Here is a 22,988-nt window from a genome sequence, read left to right as displayed (position 1 = left end):
AACAACAACAACAATAATACTACTACTACTACTACTACTAATAATAATAATAATAATAATAATAATAATAATAATAATAATAATAATAATGCTGTCTTAACAGTTCCTAGGTCCTTGGTTAGTAGTTGAGCTACTAACCAGCCCCAAAAGCTGTGAATCTCACCAAAGATTAACCATAATAATAATAACAATAATTTTATAATATGCAAAAAAAATATTACAGTTATTTATTTATAGAAATATCAATACATTACTAAAAGTTAGTTTTATGATCTTACATTTCTGTGTGATCCATCATATTCACACCTTTCTATTTTTCCCAAACTACCATCAGAAAAATACAGTTTCTCAGCCCTGTGATCAATTGCAAGTCCATTTGGTGTTAAGATGTCATTGCTGATTACAACTTGTGCATTTTTGCCATTCAATGTAGCTCTCATGATGCTTGGGTGCTGCTCATTCCAATTAGTCCAAAACATTAAACTAAAAGCAAAGCATAATTTCAACATTAAAAATACATTTCACCTATAAATAATTTACATAATGTATGTATATATCACAGCTAACAATACATCAATAAGATGCAAACTAGTGTTTCTTGAAGTAATACTAGTAAAAAATAAAGGCACCTCGGAAGGACATATTATGTATATTCAAATATTCTATAGACCATCAATTGGCAAATGTAAGGGAAAATTTGAGAGCATGGAAATTTGGTAAATTTAAAGAAAAATTATTATCTTACATTAAAATGCTAGTAATGTCTTAACAGCTACTTTTGTGTGTTTGTGTAGAAAAAAAATACTGCCCAATATTCAAGCACGATAGTAAAATGTAAGGTCTGCAGTTGCCATCACTCTTTGGAAAACTTTTGGGAATAAAAAACTCTAGTGGATTGATCACAAAGTACGTAACATTTCAGTAAGAATTTAATTTCTACCTAGTATGGTTATAGAATGAGATGAATGAATAAATAAAAATCAGACAAAAAATGAAGTCAGATTATGCTTAAGCATCATACATTAACGGACAACTCATTCCCTGACCAAGATGATTGAATATGAAACAAATACTAATGAAACCAATAGAAAAACCCTATTCTAATGATCAACAGAATGAAAGAAAACATTTTGACTATAATCCCAAGAAGAAAAATATACCTTTTTGTCTCACACTCTTCAAACAGTGTCTCAAGAAAGAAGAAAGGAACAAATTCTGTTCGGAAGGTATATAATCAGTAAAAAATGTAGGAACATGGTACCTACTTTTGGCATTCATCAAGGGCTAATACATGTGGGTGATCATCCTCAGACATCGTTATTACTGCTTCTCTGTTGAAAGCACCTCTTCGTTTCTGATCAACTGTGTGCCTTGTAATAGAAGATGTAGTAGAGCTGGTCCAGTACAAAGTATCCCAAGCCCTATGATATGCTAGACCCTCCACAGATCCAACATCTGTCATAGCAGATCATTAAATACATATTTTAATTAAGAAAAATGTATGAATGACACAATAAAACTATAACTTTTTAATATTTAGATGCAGTTTTATACAATATAAAAATATTTTATCCTATAAATTGTAGGATAGCATCATCTGATTACAGTGGTACCTTGGCACTCAACTGCTTTGAAACTCATCAAATTTGGTACTCAATAAATTTTGACACGGAAATTTTATCCTGGTACTCATCGTTTGTTTGGTACTCAATGCACAAACTAGAACTCATCGATGTCAGCTGCCTTGTGACTCACTATATTATTCTTTGTGGGGAAAATTTGTTGGTACTCATCGTATTTGGTACTCATTGCACCTCCTGGAACCAATTAACAAGAAGTACCAAGATACCGCTGTATATCACTTTCACTGCATACAATTAGAATAAATGTGCTATATCTTAAAAGATCTATGATTTATACCAATTAATATATGGAAGATTAATTATAAATTTAGGTCTCAGAATGGCAATATTTTATTCCTTGGTGCATAAGACAAAAAGAAGCAAATGAGATATGCCATCAGGTTTTACAGTCTCTAAGAAATCAATGTTGTAGGTTAACCATTTTTCCACCTAAATTTAATCAGCAATATAACATGTAACTAATTAACTGTCTGCCCAACAAAAAGCAACAGCTTCTGATTTTCAGAAATGGTTGTAGAGTGATCACATCATACATTGCCAAATGTCATGTATTACCTATATTGAACTTAACAAAGATGGATTGCATTGCACTAATAAGACACACCCTATAAATACTATGGACTTGACTTCCCTGGAGAACAAAACAGTCAGACAAAAATCAATAGCTGGAGAAATCACATAGATTTTTTTTTTCATATGCTGAATACAGTAATATAAAATAACTGAAAAACTCAAGTTAAAGCAACAGACTCTGACAGTTTATTTTTAGTATTTTTTCTTTTTAAATTTTTCATCAAGAATTCTGGACTCTAAAATCTTAATTTTTTTCTCACCCTTTAAGTTCCCATTTGAGATATCATCTTTGTTTTATTTTTTCATTAAATGATTAAGTAAAATTCATTACTATTGGAACATTCACAGATTTTTCAACTGAGTCATGATGGCTTAAATGTATTCCTTGTTTATTGACCTTATTTAGAGACCGGCTAAAGCTTAAGATCAGAAAATCTATATATGTGAGTCATTGCTTCAGTTCCAGTCATCAATTTTTGCAGATAGTAGGGGAAATGACTTTACAATAGTACAAGCTTCACTTTTGCACTTCGATCATGACATCTTATAGAATTACTAAAAATTGGACCTGATTTCACGATATTACAATGCACAATTCATAATATAAATTTTTGCCAAGTGCTCCTGGCTCCAGTATAAATCTTTTTACGGGGTAATTTTGTTTTATCTTCCCAATTGTGTTGGGAAAGATATGGCATTATCAAACAAACATTGAATAATAATATGTAGAATATTTTCTAATACTGAATGTGTAAATATATTGGATTTAATGGACTAAAAGAATATTTAATAGAATATGAAGCATACAGTGTACTGAATGGCATATCATCTATTTTTGAAGATGTTGCATCTTCGTTGAACACATACTTGATGTTCTGTTTACTGGGCTCATTGTATTTATCAAATTTATAATTTTAGAAACAATCTGTCAAATATTTTATTTGGCAGGACTCTGGAAACGAGGTTGTTTTCTAACTATTTATAAAATATATGTGTAGTGCAGTGGTGGGATTCAATTTTTTTTACTACTGGTTCTGTGGGCGTGACTTGGTGGGCGTGGCAGGGGAAGGATACTGTAAAATCTCCAGTATTTGCCAGTTCTCCAAACTATTCAAAATTTCTGCTACCAATTCTCCAGAACTGGTCAGAACCTGCTGAATACCACCTCTGGTGTAGCGGCTAACAGGTGGCAATTATTGGTAACTGGGATGTAAATGTTTTGAAAACTATAATTGATATTAAGATAACTTTTAATAGCTCACTTGTATGAGCCTCGGTAGTGCAGTGATTAGAGTGCAGTACTGCAAGCTACTTCTGCTGCAGCCAATTTGACAGATCAAATCTCACCAGGCTCAAGGTGGACTCAGCCTTCCATCCTTCTGAGGTGGGTAAAATGAGGACCCAGACTGTTGGGGGTAATATGCGGACTCTGTAAACCACTTAGAGAGGGATGTTAAGCACTATAAAGCGGTATTATAAGTCTAAGTGCTTTTGCTATTGCTATATTATAAATGGCACAACGAGGCCCCAATTTTTTTTTCTTTTTCACAGAGTTCCTAAGGAAGCAACATACCAAAAATAAAAATGTATAAAAATAAGCTTTGAACAATTTGCTGATTGGCAGGCAGCTTATCTGATTAGATCCTTATTGAAAACATTAAAACATTTTTGTAAGTGAATATTTGTATGTAGTTTTTAAAATTACAGTGATCTCAAAGATATTATAATATTGAATGTATAAAATCAAATATTTTTTCCAAATATTTATTTTACCACATATTATCCTAGAAAGCTAAAGTTTGACTAATTTCTTAGACTTCTGACCATGCATTCTCAGAAAAAAATGAAAATAGGTGTTTTGACTGAATAAAACTGAATTATATTAGCTACCAAGTAGCTAATCTTTCATAAATTGAATGCAGGTATTCCTCGAGTTATGACCACAATGGAGCCCAGAATTTCAGTCATAGTCACTATTCAATGGGTGTTTTTATCACTTTCTGTTAGAAAATAGAAACAAATGTTTCAAATTGTGATTACATGACTGCAGGATGCTGCAACTAGTCATGAATGTGAGCTAGTTGCCAAATTCTGAAATGTGATTAAATGATCACAAGGTGTAGAATAATTCATAAGTAGCTTTTTTGAAGTCCATTATAACTTCAGACAGTTGTTAAGTAATTGGTTGTTAGTTGAAGAGTTCCAGTAGTTGCTTTTGCCTATATCTCTGGATATAAGGTCTTAATTAATCATCTTAATTTTTGTCTTCTATTTCATGAAGCTCTTAACCAAGATGTTATTCAGCTTATGTTATAGAATCAATTCGCCTTCTTTTCTTTTTAAAACTATTAATCCATCATCTGTCATATTCCAACTCCTTTTCTCCTTAGTCCACCCACAATTAAATTTATTAGGTTTATCGCTGACTCACCTCACTCTGTCTTTTTTCCCTTCACTTTTTTCCTCTCCCTTTTGAAAAACCTTCTTGATTAACCTGTTAGTTGTTGTTTCATTTATGACCCTATATTATTTAAAGAAAAAAAAGCTTGAATGAAATATCTTCCTTTTACTTGGCCAATTCAGCTTCACTAACATGCTGCCAAAAATCAAGGCCAAGGGTAGAAAGATGTTTCTTATTTTACTGGTACATGTTCAAAACAGCTCAAAGTTCCCTATGGTACAGATTTTATAACCTCATAATGTTAATTATGAAATCTAGAATATGCTTTGGAATTTTGCATTTTATGTTTACTTTTTGTGGATTTTTGCAGAGTTTTTTAATGCTATTAATTGGCCTAATTGCTTAATAGGAACCCCCCAAAAAGCACATAAATTCAATAAATATACAACAAATAGGTAAATAACTCTTCCTTGGTTTTCACTGTTCTCATCTCACATTCATTTTGCGGAAGTGAAAAGATTTTTGAACAGGAGTTTGATTAAGCTATTAAAATATCCATAATTAAAAATCCATAACAGGGTAACTAAAAAACTAAAAAAACATGATTATAAACAGTCTTCAATAAATGGAGAGTTATGTTGAATCCCACTCTGTATTAATTATATAGTCCTGGTGGCACAGTGATTAGAATACAGTAATGTAGGCAAACTCTGCCTACAGCCAGGAATTCGATGCTGACAGGCTTAGGGTTAACTAAGCCTTCCATCCTTCCAAGGTCAGTAAATGAGGACTCACATTGTTGAGGGCAATATGTTGATATTGTAAACTGCCCAGAGAATGCTATAAAGAACTACGGAGAAGCATAGAAGTGCTATTATTGCTATATATTGATTTTTCCATGTAGCTTTTTTTTACATACAAGTAGCGTACTTGAACCACCAAAAAAGGTTAACAAATAAAGGTAATATGGAATAATTTTCTGTATGTAGAAAAATGAAAAAATAAAATAAAATACCAGTTATTCTCCGCTTTTCCTCCTTGAAAATATTGTTTTTTTCCCCTTTGGATCAAATTTCTTTAAAATTCTAGATTTACTTCATGAATAATCATGAAGATGGCTTGGAAAACAGAGTTAGCACACAAATGCTGCAGCCAGAGAATTAAGTGGAATTGCTAAAGAATAACAGTGATCCTTGAAAGCTTCATTAACTGCTTATGTTGGCATTAATGTGTAAAGCCTTCAATAGCCACAGGAGCTAAGGGCTTCCAGTGAGGTGATTAGCGAAAAGAAATTCAGATGATAGCTTTATTATAACATTCTCTATCAAGAGAAATACATCTGATCCTCAAAGTTCTGAATAACAAGAATTCTAAGACTGTCTTTCAAATTAATTTTGCCTCAATTCTATGGATGTCCTGTCTGAGTTAGGATGAGAGTTACTCTGCTTTGGTACAATGAAATGGCTCCTCAAGACATCCATATGGGGCAAACTGACTTGACCAGCTGTTTATTTTGCAAAGAGGAACTTCTGGCCATATTGCTGATTCAAAATGGGTCCTTCATTTGGGTGAAATACTCTTTTAAAGATCTACAGGGATCTGTAGATAACATTATGTTTCTATATTTTTTCATGCTTGCTAAATTGCTTAATTACAAACTTTTTCTTGTTGTTATTTTAGTACACCATTCAGTAGTAGATGTGTCCATATCACCTAGATCTAACTGACATCAAATAATTAATCTGATCTGATTCAGTGACTCAAAAATTGTTTCAGTGCTTTAACTCAAAATAGCCAAAGCTGATTAATTCAATCTCATTTTTATTTGGAAAAATAAACTCCTGGCCCATGGGCCAGATGTGTCATACATTGTCCACGCCCATGCCCAATTTAGCAAAGAGGGGAAAAGTCTCATTACGTCATGTGATGCTACCATGACAACATGACTTTAACACTAATAATTACACAAAGGCCTTCTGAATACTGGATTGATCTGATTCAAAATGATTCAATTTGGAGAGTTAATTTGATATAAACATTAAATATAATTAGGCTTCATATAGTTTTATTCATCAGTATAAAAACTACAATGATATAAGCAACAATGATAGCAATAATGCCAATCACTATGACAATAAATATCACATATAAGATACTTTGATCCAGGAAAGAACATAAATACATAAATTAATAAAGGAAAAGAATAGAAAAAATAAAATGAAATAATATTATTTTAAAATTAAGAATTTCCATATGTATTTTATTCACAGGTAATATGATTGCCACATTAATGAATTGATTTTACTTATCCCTGATTAAAAATCTTATACCTGATAAGCAGACAATAAACCATCAATAAATGATCTATTGCCTGCTTATCTAGTATAATATTTTTAATCAGGGATAAGTAAAAACAATTGAAAATCATACCACTGTAATCATGAATAAAATAATTTTATAGAGTGGTGTGCTCTTACAAAATTATCTAGGCATAATCTACATACTTTATTCTAAATGTAGGATTCAGAACAACTATATTTGCAAAATAGTCTGTTTTTTAAAATTCTCTATAAGCAGTAGCATACTTTTTGACATTTTTAACATTTTGTGTTATCTAGCCATTTCAAAAAATTACTGAAGTATAGAAATACAACATGTTGTCAGTAATTTCTGATCATAAAAATGACTAAAACAAGTCAAAGACATGTCCCAAATATATAATCCATGAATAAAATGAATGGTATTATTTCACTATAAACTGTTATGTTCTAGAAATATTATGGATCAATATTAAGATTATATGGCTACTAATATTTAATGGTAAAATATATAAATATAAAAACCTTGTTGTTCATTCATAAGTGATCTCACACTAACAATATACTGTTGCTTTTAACTGTACAAGAGAATAGAGCATACAGCATATTTAATTATAAATGTGATAACTGTTTTTATAGATATAGCAATAGCACTTACACTTATATACCGCTTTATAGTGCTTTACAGCCCTCTCTAGTGGTTTACAGAGTCAGCATATTGACCCCAACAATTTGGGTCTTTATTTTACCCATCTTGGAAAGATGGAACGCCAAGTCAACCTTGAGCCTGTGAGATTCGAACTGACAAATTGCAGGCAACTGGCTGCAGCAGAAATAGATTGCAGTACTGCATGCTAACCACTGTGCCACTTAGGATATATATGTGTGTATGTATATGTGTATGTGTGTGTGTGTGTGTGTGTGTGTGTGTGTGTGTGTATATATATATATATATATATATATATATATATATATATATATATATATAGTGTGTGTGTGTGTGTGTGTGTGTGTGTGTGTATGGCAACATTTTTATCAATTATTAATATCCTTGTAATTTCTACATCTTTTTTCAGTGAATGAAAACATTAGAGAGGTTGTTTATATATTGTAAGTCTACTTTCACTGAGCTGAAAGGAAATTTCTTAGATAATGGGTTGTTTATGAGTTACAAATCTGTTCAGTGAACTGAAAATTTGTCAGATAACAGATTGTTTTTGAAATCAATTTTCAATGAATTGGAACAATGTTTGATAATGGTTTGTATATAAGTAGTAAATCTATTTCCAGTAACTAGAAACATGCTAGATAATGGATTATATCTAAGTAATAAATCTGTGTCCAGTGAACTAAAACACGTTAAGCAGTATGATGCTTGTGAGATATAAATCTGTTTACTGAAGTGAAAAAACTGTTTAGCAAAAGGCGGCTTATGTATCTTTAGGTTCCCTTACAACACACATGTGATTAGATATATGCTATAGATAAACATGTTTGGTGGATGTGGATTGTATGATTTTTTTTCATTGGGATAAATGTCCAAATGAAATAGAAAGGTAGACTGATAATATTCTATATACCATTGATACTAATTGCTTAATTAGCGAGCATTTTCAGTGAAGCCACTCCTATGTCATAAGTTGCTTCTTTACCATGCTGCTGCTTGCTCTTCCTGAAGTTGACTTTAAACATTGCAGTCTGGACTGTAAATGTCTGGCAACAGGGAAGATCTGAATTCAATCTGGATAATGGTCATTGCAGGCTTTGACTGACTGTTTCCCTACTTCTTGCCCTTCACATCTACATAGGGAAGACAATTCTCATAGGCTGGCATCTGTCTTAGCAGGTGAATTTGTGCCTACTTGCTCCTTTTAGGATCTGTTTCATCCATACTAATTCCCACCCTTTTCCTTTACTTTCTGGATATCTGTATACACGAATGCCTTTACAATCTCTTATATAACCACAATAGATCTATTGAAACATAGTAGCAAAAAACAAGGATGATTCAGTTGAAGAGAAGCAAAGCAGCATTCAATAATACTGGGTAGCAGCTTGAAAATGGGATGAGGAGAAAACTGAGAGGGAATAGTATGAGGAAGGTATTACAAAGTAAGGTGAGCAAAAATCAAAGGGGAACATTGGGGAATGTAAGGATTGAATGGAGCAATATTAACCTCCTTTATGACTGAGCTATTTTACAGGAGTGTCTTGACTCTGAGAATTCCAGACTGGATCTTTGACTCTTAAACAAGCAATTGTGAGTTCCACTTCCTTTTGACCACTTCTCATCAACCTTTTTTTTTACTAATTATCTCAATATTTCATCATAGACAGTAAAATCAATAATGTTTTAGTTTTGTATTCATTCACTTTTTGTACTTTGGAATAGATTTAATAAATATTTATTAATCATGTATTTGTTAATGTAGTAAGAGTCCTTTTTCTAAGCAAGTACTCACTGGACAGTCATGATTCTTATTTAGTTTTTCGTATCTAAATAATCCAATCTTTTTTTTCCAGCACTTTTTCACTTCATTTCAGTTATCCACTCATACATATCACCTAACAAAATATTTTTTGGATTGTACTTATTGAAAATATTGTAGAGCGCCCCCCCCCCCCCAATCAATCTATAGATTCATATTTCCTGTACACCTAATATTTAGGCAATACCATTTTATACTTTCTAACATTATTTTTATTTTATTCATAGTTAATTTCATTTCCCTGCATGTATTCATCGTTTATATGCCATACGTTCAGATCATTTTCAGAAAAAAGTGACATCCTTTCTCTTTCTATTAGTTTCTGTGACACAAATTATATTATTTTTCTTGCTTTCTTTAGTTTCATTCATTATTTCCTTTGCTGTTCATTCCAACTACCTTTCAAATTGACAACTTTGATATGCTGAAGTCATCACCAGTAGCATTCAAAGCAAACTGCAATTTTGCCAACATGATAATATGTGCACTGTAATGTAACCATGTAAATGCTGTGATCGGGTATTTGTATTCTAATGTTTGATGAAATATGGAATAATGGAATTTGCATGATTGTTACATGATTTTATCATTGCCCTCTTTGTTCCCTGCAGTTATGCATGTTATGCATGCTACTCAAAGGACTACCAGATATTGACCTCCATTCCTTATTATGGCTTTGGTCAACCAAGACGCTTTCTAGTAAGATAAGGAAGATAAGTGCAGACTAAGGTATTAGCCTAGTGGTTCCCAAACTGTTTCAGTCCACTGCCCCCTTGGTGCTACAAACTCATCCTCGGAGCCCCCCACCCAGGGGTGGGATTCAAATTTCTGTGGGCGTGGCCTAATTTGAGGGTGTGGCTTGCTGGTCACGTGACTGGGTGGGCATGGCTTGCTGGTCATGTGACTGGGTGGTGTGGCTTGCTGGTCACGTGACTGGCTGGCATGGCTTGCTGGCTGGGCATGGCTTGCTGGTCACATGACCGGGTAGGTGTGATTTGGTTGGGCGTGGCCAGGTGACTGGCAAACCAAATACAAGTGGTCCTCACTTAATGGCCGGTTGTTTAGCAAGTCTTCTAATTTATGACTGGCCTTCCCAGAGCTACTTGACCTGTTTTTGGAGTTTTGACAGCCATGCACACACTCCCTTCTAACCCTGCTGGAGCAGATTATTAGACTAGAATTGGCAAAGCATCTTTGATTAGATTCTAGTAGTGAATCAACTCTAATCAGAGACGCTTTTCTGATTCTTGTTGATTTGTTTTATTTGTATTTCTTTATTTTATGTTGCTGAATTGCATTGACATGTGTGTCCCTTCTTGTGCACAGCCCAGAAGCTTTTGTCATTCTTTGCAGCAAAAATTACCAACCTCTGGCTTTGCTCTACTGTTCAAACATGCCACCACTGCCGCGTTCGAGGTGCCGGCCCCGCAGATCCACCCCATTGAGCCCGCTGCACCAGAGGGACCTGCCCAAGCAAGTCCGAGCAGAGCAGTGCACCAAGTCAATGGGGTGAGCCTGAGAGAGGGAAAGAGAGAGAGAGAGAAAAGAGAGAAAGATAAAGAGAGAAGGAAGAAAAGAAAGAAAAAGGGACAAAGAAAGAGGGGGAGGTGGAAGGAAGGGACAGAAAGAAAAAGAAATAAAGAAGGAGAGAGGGAGGAGAAAGATAATGACATATCTACTCTAGTCCAATCACCTGCTCCAGCAGGGTTAGAAGGGAGTGTGTGTGTGTGTGTGTTCTCCTTGTAATTTACCAGTACATTTTGGTTTTGCGTTCTTCAGAATTGGCACTGTAATACATTGGGGAAAAGTAATTTTTAGGGTGGATATCTGGTCCAATGGATCCTGTTAAAGCCTCAACAAAATGTGAGTTTCCTGATAGTCTTGACATGTTTCATCCACAAAACCTTTAATAGAAGCCAAAGATGTTTCAATGTGGAAAAGGTACTCAGTCTAAACTAGACCTCATTTCAATCAGATGCATCAGATCTCTCTCTCTCTCTTTCTCTCTCTCCCTCCCTCCCTCCCTCCCAGACTGGCTTTGCTCTACTTTCCCGATGTACCTGCGGGTCTGGCACTTCGAACATGGATGGATGTGGAGAGAGAGAGAGAGACAGAGGTAGGTAGGTAGATAGATAGATAGATAGATAGATAGATAGATAGATAGATAGATAGATAGATAGATAGATAGATAGATAGATAGATAGATAGGCAGGCAGGCAGGCAGGCAGGCAGGCAGGCAGGCAGGCAGGCAGGCAGGCAGGCAGGCAGGCAGGCAGGCAGGCAGGCAGGCAGGCAGGCAGGCAGACCTTTTGGATGAATATATAGATAGGTAGGTAGGTAGGTAGGCAGGCAGGCAAGCAGGCAGGAAGACAGACAGACTGACTTTTTGGATAGTTGTTTTGCACTTTTGGTTAGATGCTAACTACATTTCATTGCGTTCATGTGCAATGACAATAAAGTTGAATCTAATGTAATAGGTAGGTAGATAGGTAAGTAGATAAGTAGGTAAGTAGGTAGGTAGACAGACAGGCAGATAGATAGGTAGGTGATAAGTAGGTAGGTAGGTTAGTAGGTAGATAGATAGATAGATAGATAGATAGATAGATAGATAGATAGATAGATAGATAGATCTATATTGGTAGATAGGTAGGTAGGTAGGTAAATAGACAGAAAGACAGACAGAAAGACAGACAGGCAGGCAGGAAGGCAGGCAGACAGACAGATAGAAAGACCTTTTGGATGTATGTATGGATGTATGTATAGACAGACAGACAGACAGACAGACAGACAGAATGCGACAGCAGTGGCACTTTGGGAAAGTAGAGCAAAGCCAGAGTGGGAATTGAAGTACACACAAGTTGTCAAGGTTGAGAAACGCGGGCTGAATATATTAACCCAGCCATTCCGGTTTAGGGATTAGCATGCTGTTTGATTCCAGCTTAGTCAATAAACCATGGCTAAGATCTTCCTGCTCCTTAATGCAGCTGCCCCTCTGCCTCTTTTCCAGCCCCCTGCCCCAGTTCTTTCTTTGATATCCAATTTTACAATGCCAACCTCCCCGGGGTAGCGATGCAGCCGACTTCACCCTCTTTGCTTCGACCCAAGGTCCACTTCCATCAGGTCAAGCAAGGGGAGATGCTCTGCACACGTTCAGAGACTCCCAACTTCGGGGAAGTGCTCTGCCCATCTTTAAGCTCCGCCCGGGAGAAGGAAGGCATGCAGAAGCAGCCCAGACCAGTGGAGGGGAGGCGGAGGGAACGATCGCTTGGAAAGCAAGCAAGCAAGCAAACAAGCAAGCAGGCAAATGCAGGGCTCGGTCAGAAGAACTGGGCTGCAGAGGGAGGCTAGGTTCTAGGTCCGGCCCGGCCACGTAGAGCTGAACCGAACCAAGCCACATGCCTTGGAGAGCTGCAGTTGCACCCACCCGCATCCTGCATGCAAGCTCAGCTGGCTGGAGAGGTGGAGGCCGGGCAGGCGCTGCGCACTCCCTTGTTCTCCTCTGGGGAAGGGGGCCCTAATGCTGGACTACCCACCTCTTCCATTGCGTGCCTTGGGAAGGTTTTGCTTTGGGCCTTCTGGCGTGCCTCTGCCGCTTCCACCAGAGAGGGCAGTCTGCAAGCTAAGGCGCCCCCTTTCCACCACCTCCCACCTCCCCCCCTTGGCAAGGCTCACCATGTGCAGCTTTGGCATTCAAGGCATCGCGTGTGAGTTTTGCATTCGAGCGGTGCAACAGTCAATAGGTTGACCCTGCAGGGCCAGTGCCTTGAATTCCCCCTTGCCTCTTAGCGCCCCCCTAAGGCATCCCATCGCCCCCCTAGGGGGCGGTACCGCCCACCTTGGAACCATTGTATTAGCCTTAGTTATATCAGTATTCCATGCAGAATTCTGTCTTGATGTTGGGAATAGTATCACATAGCTTTCAAATATTTTAGTTAAAAAGTTTTACCCCAAGTATTTGAAAAGATAAAAAGATGCATTTAAGAAAGATGCTATAGTATTGAATAAGGAAGAAAACAAAAGTAAAAGTGAGAATAAAAAAAAGATAAAGTGTTAAAACAGTATACAAGAGAGGGACAGGGTAGACATTGTTTCACACAGTATGTCAACATTTTTAATGTCAGATTTTCAAAACTGAAAATTCTTAAGCAAATTAACTAAGCATATAATTTTTTTTTTAAATTGATAGATGTCTCGATACATATTTTGTCCTGATGTCTATATATGGCATTTTTAGCTAATAGGGAACCACAATTAATGATACCAATAACTTATGCCTGTTACAAATTCTGAATTGCAAATCTTCAATTTATCATTAATATAATGATCCAGTTAATTTTTGTAATCATTGATTTCTACCCAGTTCTAGAAGTTTTGCTTTCAGAATTCTCCCCCCCTCTCCAATTCTCCTTATTCAAGAAAAACATTTCTAAAAGTTTTCATTTAAGGAAAAGGATAGGGAAATCATGATTTGACAGCATGTTTACAAATGTTTATCTCTTTATCCAGAATATTTAGTTCAATGAAATAGAATACATTTAATAATCCTATCTCTTCCTTTTAAATAAAAAAAACTTATATGCCACTCAGAGTTGCAAATGCTACACAATACACAATTTTCAGTAAGTAAATAAATATAAAGAAATGCACTTCATTGTTAAAAAGTATACTTACTTTCAAGTATAACTTTTCTACCAGTCCAATCATCTTTAATAAGTTGTATGTTTCCAAAATGTGCATCACTAAAGAAGATTCGATTAATTCCTCTTCCTTTCTGTCTATAGTCAAAAGTCAATGCTATTACATTTTTGAAATATTCTGGATTTTCATAAGGTTGCACTGGTGAATTTAAGTTCGTCTCATCTGAAAGATGTATAGTTTTTAGTATTGTTCTTCCTGAATAAAGCAAGTAACCATCATGTCTTAAGCATGTCACACCATCCTCTGCTAGATAACCATGTGCACAAGCACAGGTTCTCTGTGCATTTCCCCGATAGAGACAAAGTTGCTGACACCCACCATTGTTTTTGGCACAAATGTTGGTTCCTACAGGAAAAAAAGAATATATAGTACAGTATAAAAATAAAATATATAAACATAGTGTATTTATTTAAATCACGCCTAATTGTCATGTTTAATTCAATTCATATGCCAAAAAAGAAAGCCAGTTTAGTCTGGTAATTAAGGCACTAGGTTAGAAACCAGAAGACTGAAGGCTGGCTTTCTTGACTACATCAAGAAAGCCGGCTGAGTGACTTCATCCAGTCACTCTCTCTGAGTCCAACTCACTTTAGAGTAGATCAACACTGGATCATGGCATACCAGCAACTGGACTGCACATTTGCACAAACAAGCAAAGCTCCATCCACAGGATGCAGGCAGCACACAAAACCACATCCCCTCCAGTCCGTAGGAAAACCCTCTCCATAGAACCAGTTCCTGGGGCTTAAAAGGTTGGGGGCCGCTGTTTTAGAAAACTGTTGTGAAGAAAATAGGAAACTGAAGGAGTATTAGCTATGTTTGCCACTTCTTTGAATAAAAATAATATAGACAGGATAAAAAAAAATCTAAATTTAAATCTAAAATGTTATTAAATTTGCATTGACAGTAATAAACTAACTTTAAGCATATTAAAGTACTGAATATCTTTTTACTTAGAACTAGATCAGTTTCTGATTGTTCTCTGAATGTTTTTTTTTTTTTTTGTCAGCAGAAGCAAAAAGATAAACTTCTTAATATCCTGTTCCTCCAAGCACATCTACTGTTCATAATCTATTTGTTGATAAAGTGGGAAGTCCAAGGAGGGAATGTGAGTGAAATTTCTCCCCATATTTTCTGCCAGCTAGATCACTTGCTGGATCTAAATATTTGTCTGTGAAGGAAGCCTGCTTTTCTATATGTAATGTAAAAGAACACACACACACGCAAACAGACACACAAATTCATTGATACAATTAAAATTAAACCAAACAGAAAATTTTGGCACTGTTATTTGCTATGTGTTATATTGTGTACTATTCAGTAAAGTTGCTTAATCTTCAGCTTTTTAAAAAAGCATTCATGTTCACTGAAACAATTACCATTCAATGAAAACAAAATGAACAAATTGGTTGTTATTTGTGTTGTAGGGTGGGGTGGAAATATTTTAAAGGGGGAGAAATTATAAACATGTTTTTTAGTAAAACTCAAAACTGCAGTTTTTATTCCACTGTTTGAAGGCAGCAAAGCAATAGCAGATTTCACACCAGTTATTAAGCCAATACACTGTTGCCAATGATCTTTTTTTTTTTTGCCAAAATGAATTTCTTGTGCATTTCAACTATGCATGAAGTAACAGGTTAAAGTTTTTCATGGCTTAAATTCATGGCTTACTGCTGGAAATTAGACAGCTGATAAAACTAAAGCCATAATACCATTTCATGGCCATATTTAGTTTGACAGTGCCATGATTCTGATTCAGAGATTTTTCAATGACTTCATCACTAAAATCTTATAGTCAAGAATGGGAGAATTGTATAATTTTGAAAAACTTAGAAAATATCTAGAGAAGCATTGGACAAATTATGTCACTCATTTCAAAGGTGTGCTATGTAGCAATGTGACAAGGCATAAAGCAACTGAAGAGGCCTTCATCATGCAGTGAACTGATTTAGACTGAAAACAGTGAATGACTGAATGAAAATATGTAAATATAAAAACCTCCTGAAGAATAAGCCAGCTATTAAAAATGGTTTAAATGTCTCTAATATAAATAATATACAATAATATCCTTATTTTATAAGATCCTTTTATTGTCAAAGTATAAACTGATTAAATTTGGCAACTATAAATAACAGTCTCAATATAGGAAAACAACTTGAGTTCAAAATAGAGTACAGAATTGACACAGAAGTGAAAAAGAACACTGATGAAGAATATTCTCATTTATAGTTGCCCTGACAACTACGACTGCATGAAGCTTCAAATGGGTGCTTCATATCTGACAAAGTTTCAAAGAACTATCTTTGAGGAACTATATTAAGCTGTTTTTTACAGTCAACATGGTCTCATGGTTTCTAATAGGCATGAAGGTGGTATTTGCCTAATTTTTGTATGTTTCAGAGCCCCTCTTAGCTTTCTGCAGAACCCTAACCATAACCCGAATCCTAACTCTGCAGAATATATCCTATGAGAAAAAGATGAAGAAAACATTATTTGTAAAGTGCAGTAGAAGAAGGGTGAGAGAAATCTTATCTTACAACACCAGCTGAGATCATCCAGGTTGGGTGCTGTGGCAGTTGTGGTGATTGCTCAGTTGGTCAGCTTGTGGGAAAATCCAATAACTTGAGAGGACATGTCATGCAATATTTACATCTCTCAACCACTTTCTAGTGATGGGAGGAGGAAAACATCAGGGATAGAGAGATAATGCTGTTAACCAGGGGTGTCAAATTCACAGCGGCGTCATGTGACATGTCATGACTTTTTCCCCCTTTGCTAAACCAGGCATGGCTGTGGCCAGTGCATAACACATCTGACCTATCGGCTGCAAATTTGAGACCCTACTGTAAACTGTGAGACACAAAGCTAAATTTGGAAATCTCATAGAAAATATCTTCCTAACAATAACCACCATGCAGAACCTTCTAAAAGACAATCTTCATAACAACACAACTTTTACAACTTTTTGAGAGCTGCTTATCTACTGGGGATGGGGGGAGGTTCTTTGTTTATCTTTATTGTCTCCTAATGTACAAATTCTTATCTTCACTTCCTCCTCAAAAATTATGCTCACTGTTTTCCTATCAATAAGAATGTAAACAGATGCAATTTACTAGTTTATTAAAGATTTGTGGATTCTATACTGTACACAATCAAAGTGATTATTTTTAATTTAAAACTTTAACAAGTAGAAGAGAAATTGGTACTGATTTTCAAATTTGGGGCAATAGCAACATTTTAAACTTCAAAAAGATAGTAGCTACACTAAATTGGTGTTTTCTATTTTTTTCCTAATAGTAAAAATTATGTCATAGAATTATGCTCTCTGCAGGATATTCTGATCTGGAAATTTAGCAAACCTTCTATTACATATCATTTTAGCCATTTGGAAAACTTTTCAAGACACTACTGCTACTTCTAAACATCTTTTAAACATTTTTGTTCATCCCTCCTGAAAAAATGATTGAAAAGAGGAATTTGGAAACTTTTACAAATCATCTCTTTAATTAAACCAAATGTATACCTTAATATGGGCATCTTATTATGACTTGTTTCCTGATAATTGACTATTTTAAGTGCTGCTACAGAAATATTCCACTCCTTTCTTAACAGTTTTTCATCACTTGTCTTACTAAGAAACACTCAAGACAAATTTCAATTGTCTTTAATGGGATAAAAGATTGTTTACTACTGCTATATATACTTACATCAGAGTAAGTGTCACTGACTATTTCTGAATAAATATGCATAAAATATGAAAGCATTTGTCAAAAACAATGCAGCATATTTTTATCAATATATTTTTCTGTCATGCCTGCAAGAAAGTTCGTGTTGTGAGTATGTACATCAAGCATACAACACTCATATACACACATAGACACATTTTATTAGATTGGAGCTTTTTTTGCAAAATGGCCAAACATCAATACTGACCAGAGTGAGTATAGTTTGAAAAAAAAAAATTCATAAGATTTTTCCCTTTGATAGTGATCTCAGTTATAATGTACTGGGGTTATGATGAGGGTAAGGGTTAGTTAACACTAACCTTATCAATAAGTGTCTTTAATTTTCATGTACAATAGAGACCTCATAGGAAGGAACTTGGAGGTCCTGTTGTCTAACACCCTTCCCAGGAATACTCAGATCATCTCAGACAAACAGCTGCTGAACCTTTGCTTGAAAATTTCCAATGATGGCATACCCATAACTCCAGAAGGAAGGCTTAATAGCCCTCAAAGTCAGGAAAGATCTCCGTATTCCACTTTTGAATCTCTCACAGTAAAGCTTCCACTCAGTGGCTTTTGTTCTACCACCTGGGCACTATGGAAAATAAATCCACATCATCTTCCTTATAACAGCCATTCAAGTATTGGAAGACTACTGTGATGTTTCCACTTAGTCCTCTCTTATTTAGGCTAACCATACTTAGTTCTTTTAACTACTATTTTTAAGTGTACCTTCAAGTGTACCATCATTTATTCATATTTAAGTGTACCTTCAAGTGTACCATCATTTTTCACTCTTCATTGCACTCTTTCAAATTTCTCAATATTCTATTTCTATTGTAGAGGCAAAAAGGCATAATGTTCCAGTTGTGGTCCAACCAATGCAATATAAGTAGAATTATTACTTCCTGTGATCTCAGCAGTGTAGTATCTATGTTGATGCAGCCCAAGATTACATTGTGTATTTTGGCAACTACAGTGTGCTGCTGATTCATGTTTAAATTATGGTCCAGTAGGACACCAAGAACTTTCTATTTCACAAGTACTACTGTCCTCCCTATATCTGTGCATCTAATTTTTGTTTCCTTTTGGTGCAGAACTGTACATTTCTTACATTTGAATTTCATTTTGTTGGGAAGAATCCTGTGTTCAAGATTCTTTTGAAACCTCCTCTTGTCTTTTGAGATGTTATAGATCTCCTACAGCTTTGAGTCATTTTAAATTTGTGTATGTATTGTTTCAAATTTTTGTTCATAAATTGATGGAACTCATTTATAAGTTAATGCCAATATCCACTATGGAAAACTTAAATCATTCATTTATTTCAAAATTCATTGTGGTAAATAATATCATCACCATAGTAGACCCAGCCCTCGCCCACTGCTTTATGGGGTTCCACAGGACTCGGTACTCTCTCCACTCCTGTTCAACATTTATATGAAGCCGCTGGAGAAGATCATCCATCACCATGGACTGAGGTATTACCAATATGCTGATGATACTCAACTGTATGTCTCGGCCCCTGGTGAATTAAATGTTGCTGTGTCCTCCCTCTCGCAGTGCCTGGAGGCTGTTAGGGGCTGGATGGGGAGCAATGGGTTGAAACTGAACCCTTACAAGACCGAGTGGCTCTGGGTTTGGGGTTCATTGGTTCAGGGAGAATTACCACCTTTAGTCTTGGATGGGATAGCACTACCCCAAACAGACCTTGTGCATAATCTAGGAGTTTTCCTGGACTCACGACTCCTGTTTGAAGAGCACGTGGCAGTCATGGCCAGGAGGGCCTTTGCGCAACTGCGGGTTGTGCACCAGTTATGCCCTTTCCTGGATCAGCGGCCCCTATTCACAGTCACTCATGCCCTGGTCACTTCCCGACTTGATTATTGCAATGTGCTCTACATGGGGCTGCCCTTGAAGAGTGTCTGGAAGCTCCAGTTGGTGCAAAATGCAGCGGCCCACATGGCTTTATGCAGACCCCGGTATGCACATGTGTCACCTCTCCTGCATTGGTTGCCGATTTGCTTCCGGGTACAATTCTAGGTGCTGGTTGTCACCTTTAAAGCCCTTCATGGCTTGGGTCCGGGTTATCTGAGGAAACATTTCTTGCCAGTGACATCTACCTGACCCATTAGAGTGAGGAGGCAGGGAATGTTGCAGGTTCCACCCCTGAGGGAGATACACCTGGTGGGACCCAGAAGAAGGGCCTTCTCCGTGGTGGCTCCGTCTCTCTGGAACATCATTCCCCCAGAGATTAGAATGCCCCCCTCACTAATATTCTTCCGAAAGGCACTGAAGACCTGGTTTTGCCAGCGGGCCTGGAGAACCCAGAGAGGGATGGAGCCCATCAAATGGCTAGTGTGATCTGCTATCGTCAGTGCAGGGGGTGGGAGTTGGTTTTTGTTTTGTTTTCCCAAATTTTGTTCTATTGTACTTTACTAATTTATTTGATTCTTTTTGTTAGTTTTTTATTGTTTTTATTTTTATTTTGAATATGGTTTTACATTTTATTGTTTTTATTTTTATTTTGAATGTGGTTTTACATTTTATTTTTAATATGGTTTTACCTTGAGTCACCATGGACGAATAGGCGGCAATATAAATTAAATAAATAAATAAGTATCTCCAAGTGTAGAATCAAACACTTAAGTCTACAATAAGAATTACCTTTTTCACGACCTCTGTTGAAAACCTTTACTTCCTTCAAGTTTATGCCTAGGCCTGTCCTCATGGATACTGTCTCTGTGGCATCGTTTTTTTTGCTTCGTCTGATAGATCCATTTGCATGAGCTCTGCCAAAAAATGTTGAAGGTATCTGACCCATAGTTCTCAACTAATTAAAAGTGAAAGAGACATTAATATGCAAGGAACATAGGGCCTAACAGAAAATGAAGAAACTTTGGTGTTTTGTTTTGTTTTTGATTTGCAAGGTTGATATAGTTTAGCTATGTTGAATATTAAACTGCCTTTAAAAAATCCCTATCGCTATGTGAGAGCCTTTTAGTGATATTACTAAGGAACAGCTATTTCTATAAGGGTGAAATATCTGGCACAGAAGTAACATTTTGAAACACAAATACTTATAGAAAAATAAATTACCTGTCAGACCAGTAGATGTAAGCCCCAAAGACTGTGATTGAAAACATATCCACATTACTTCCTGACAGTACGATCTCCCGATTTCTTCCATTCTCAAGGTCAATTCTTTCTATCTTGTCCATTCGAGCATCACACCAATATAATTTATTTTCCTAAGAATCAATCAAAAAGTAAACTCCAAATATTTTATCCTATTTTTAATTAAGGCAATAAAATATATTGTGATATTCATATCTTAGCATATTGTAGCATGAATAATTTGCAGAAAAAATAGAAAAATTCACCTCAAGATCAACAGAAACTCCATTAGGCCACATGGCACCAGTACCAACAAGAACAGTCTTCTCTGATCCATCTAAATGAGCCTTGCCTATACATGGTGCCTGTCCCCATTCTGTCCAGAATAAATAACTAGAATATGAAAAATATTATGATCAAAAATAAGTTTATTGAAATGAATGGGTTGGAATAGAAGAAAATTTGTGAAAGTTTCCATCATCACAATTTTTCACAGTGCAGTCCTTTTCCCCATATAGCTACTCATATAAGAAACTTCCTGAAATAGCTTAAAAGAGAGGAAATAATCCTATACAAAAGTTAAAATAAGCCAAGGTCTAGAAGAGAAAGTCTAGAATAAATATTACAACTTTATAAAGATAGCAATTTTCAGAGATAAATAAACCTACAAAATATTTCCATTTTTTTAAAAAAGAAAAAATGCTGATGTCTATTCATTTTAGGTATTGTACTTTTTCCCTTCTAATACATGTTTCTATATCTGTAAATATACCTTGTGCTTTTTTTGTTGTTAAGCTGAAATATGAAGCTCAGCTTGCAAATTGTAAAACTTTCATACTCATATATTCCTGGTCAATTCTAGATAATGTGGTTTTGAACCCTCATCTATTCCTGACATGAGGAAAGATAGAGACATATTTGACATCAGGTTGCATTTCTGACAACCTAAAACATACGTTTTTTGTTTCTTCCATTCCTCCAATTAAGAATCATTTCATGTCCAACATCGTATTTCCTGATACCAGAACTGTAATTGGCTATGTTCCAAATTATGGAGACACTGTTGCTTTACCAACATTCCATTCCTCCCCATGGTACAAGTGGGTGAACTTCCATTAGAGGTGGAAGTTCACCCCCCATGGACCACTCAATGGATTGGCCAAGAACTAATCCTAGTGGATTGACCCTGATTTCTAGAGATGGGCATAGAAATGACCTTGGAGAGAGCTGCCAGAAAGCATTAGAAAAATAACAAGTGTAGAAGAAGCAAGTGTAAGCCCAGATGCAGGAAAAAGAATGAAAGAGACTCAGACTGACTCCCACAACTTCTTTGGATATATGAGGAAGGGAAAGAAAAACACAAACAGACTTGCAAGATTCTTTTGTTGCCACCCATCTCAAATAAAGTATTGTTCTAATTTTTCTGTGGTCAGTTTCTTGATCTGATTTACCTCACAGGATTGACAATTTTCTGAAATATGTAGGATGAGAGAAAATGGAGACCCCTGCCTTTCTAGATTACTTTGTACTTATAGTGTAATTCTGTAGCAAAAAAATCTGGTGCCAGGAGGAGCCGACTCTGTAGGGTTTTGTTGTGCATTCCCTCAAAGCTAGAACAGAAACTTCTAGAGGTGATACCTGAGGAAAAAATTATGTGTGGATTTCTAACCACCTTGATGCCACAAACATCTAGCCTGCAATTTGTGAGAATGTAGCTTTAATAGCAATAATTAATTTGCCTAGTCTATTTCCCCCTTTGCAGGCTGCTTTCATTGACTACTGCCCAATGGAATAAATTGGAAAATTACCTTCCAAAACCCACTTGGGATCATCCAAATGCAGCAATAATAATAGCAGTCTTCTTTCCCATTTTGGCAGCTATTTTCCCATTCAAAGGAAATCCTTAAGCAAGGTAAATCCAGGTACCCCAGAATCAATATAGCAGGCTACTACTAGAGCTAATCAAGAGTTTTCAGCTCTCTCTATAGGTAGCCCTTGAGATAGGACATGATACCAAATGAACATTC

At 35.9% G+C, this 22,988-nt stretch overlaps 1 protein-coding gene across 1 annotated transcript in view; it reads right to left on the bottom strand.

The window, feature by feature from the left end:
* Nucleotides 1-22,988, bottom strand: part of LRP1B (LDL receptor related protein 1B) — a 702,645-nt gene that overhangs the window by 136,126 nt on the left and 543,531 nt on the right. The window contains exons 38-43 of the mRNA XM_087955711.1: nt 21,228-21,354; nt 20,944-21,095; nt 20,512-20,636; nt 14,096-14,467; nt 1,266-1,455; nt 279-483 (exon numbers count right to left, since the gene is read on the bottom strand). Coding sequence (XP_087811837.1) covers nt 279-483; nt 1,266-1,455; nt 14,096-14,467; nt 20,512-20,636; nt 20,944-21,095; nt 21,228-21,354 — 1,171 coding nt within the window. The remainder of the gene's footprint in view (nt 1-278; nt 484-1,265; nt 1,456-14,095; nt 14,468-20,511; nt 20,637-20,943; nt 21,096-21,227; nt 21,355-22,988) is intronic.

The sequence above is a fragment of the Notechis scutatus genome, chromosome 1, assembly GCF_049901735.1.
Source record: "Notechis scutatus isolate UNSWTSFEM ecotype Mainland chromosome 1, rNotScu1.2, whole genome shotgun sequence".
NCBI lineage: Eukaryota > Metazoa > Chordata > Lepidosauria > Squamata > Elapidae > Notechis > Notechis scutatus.
This window is presented reverse-complemented; position numbering and strand designations above follow the sequence as displayed.